This window comes from Choloepus didactylus, chromosome 18 (assembly GCF_015220235.1).
Source record: "Choloepus didactylus isolate mChoDid1 chromosome 18, mChoDid1.pri, whole genome shotgun sequence".
In the NCBI taxonomy this organism is placed as follows: domain Eukaryota; kingdom Metazoa; phylum Chordata; class Mammalia; order Pilosa; family Megalonychidae; genus Choloepus; species Choloepus didactylus.
Genome location: NC_051324.1, coordinates 50,556,457 through 50,558,110, shown reverse-complemented (window position 1 = coordinate 50,558,110; position 1,654 = coordinate 50,556,457). Strand labels below are relative to the sequence as shown.

The 1,654-nt window shown below is 40.3% G+C and overlaps 1 protein-coding gene across 1 annotated transcript; it reads right to left on the bottom strand.

The window, feature by feature from the left end:
* Positions 1-278: 278 nt before the first annotated feature.
* Positions 279-641, bottom strand: LOC119514987 (spindle and kinetochore-associated protein 2-like). Its single transcript, XM_037810832.1, has one exon. The coding sequence runs from the start codon at positions 639-641 to the stop codon at positions 279-281; it is 363 nt and encodes a 120-aa protein (XP_037666760.1).
* Positions 642-1,654: the final 1,013 nt, after the last annotated feature.

The window sequence follows — 1,654 nt, the reverse complement described above, 5'->3', positions numbered from 1 at the left end:
ATAGTATTAGGGACTTCCTTGTCTGAAATTATAAAACTAAGTGGACATACGTTTTTTAAATCACTTTATTCCTGTTCCATCCTTTGGTTTGAACTTTAATCATATGATTTCTGACTTCTTTTATTCTCCTCTTTTGTGTCAGGTGTTAGTATCCAGACACCCTCTTCTTCCTCACCAAAACTCCCTGACCTCTAATCAGCAAGTGCCAACAAGACACCTTCCTCAATCTGTCCAGATTGATCTCTTCCCATTAGAGCTCCCTTTGCAAGTCTGTCTCTTCACAAGTGTGGTATAGGAGATTGTAATTGCTCTGCCACACTTGTCTTTTCTTCAGTCAGTGGTGACAGCTCCAGGTCTGTGTGCTTTTGGAGTTCTTGTATCACCATCATAGTCTTTTTCACAGTAGCATAAATGTAGCCTTTAGTCTCTTTCTGCTCAACTGCAACTGGTTTAAAGTGTGCATGCAAAGTCTGATATTGAAACTTTATTGCTGACAATTCCTTTGAATAATTGGATTGTTTTTCACCTATGGAATCAGGATGATTAGACTTGATTTCATATTCCAGCCAGTATTGAATGTAATCTAGATCAGAGCCAGTTTTCTGCAACATCAGGTCCAGCTTATTGACCTCTGTCTCCATGTTGAATAGTTGACATTCCTTCAGTATTTGATTAAGTTGCATTTTGTTAGTTATAAACTAATGGAAGCATCTTTTCTTATGCCTACTAGCTCTTTGCATCAATTTTCCTCTCTTTGACCTACCAATGAGACAGAACCTGCTCCATTATGTCCAGTTCCACATGTGCTCTCTGCATCATTCTTTAAATTACCCATTTGCTGCAAGTTCACCTCCAACTTTGACTTCTCATTCTGGGGGTTTGCAACTCTTGAGTGCATCAAAATTAGCTCCAAAACTATAAAGACTAGAGTGGATGTCTGGCCTCTTCCTCAGAACTTCTGATTGCGACTCCCTGGAGGTGAATGCAGACAATTGCCTTAGTGCTGAGCCTCCTGCCTGAGACGCAGTGCGGCTTCCTCTTCTGATTCATAGCAAGAGCTTCCCCCCTGGAGGGGCAGTGCTTTCATGCCTCTAAGCAATTAAAAGGCACGCTTTTTGTAAATGCTTTCTAGTGAAATTCATCAATGGCCTGTCTTGGGCTTTTGATTGGCATTCCAGGATAGGGAAGAGGTTCAAAATATTTAACAATTCAAGGTCACTGACTCATCAGGATGGACATTATCAGGATTCCAGAGTCCTCCCTGTAATTTTGGCTTTACTTTCTTCCTGGATCATAGTGCTGTGGCATGGGAAGGGGACATGCAGTGAGCTCAGGGCTGTGGCTGTTCACCAGCAATAACCTAAAATGCAGTAGAGCTGAACCGGTGCTGCTGGTTGGGGGTCAGGCTGGCCTGAGACTCCCCAACTCCCAGCCCTAGAGGAGTAGAGAAGTGACAACACATGGTTTGTTTGCTTTATTTTTTTTTTCTGTTTACAAACAAAAACAAATCATCATAGAAAAATTAGAAAATGAAAAAAAAAAGTGTTTAGAATATTAAAAGGTCCATAATGAACCAAAGATTATTGCTGGTATCCTTTCTGGTAATTACGTCAATATTTTTCTATATATTTTTTACATAATTTAGGTCATACTG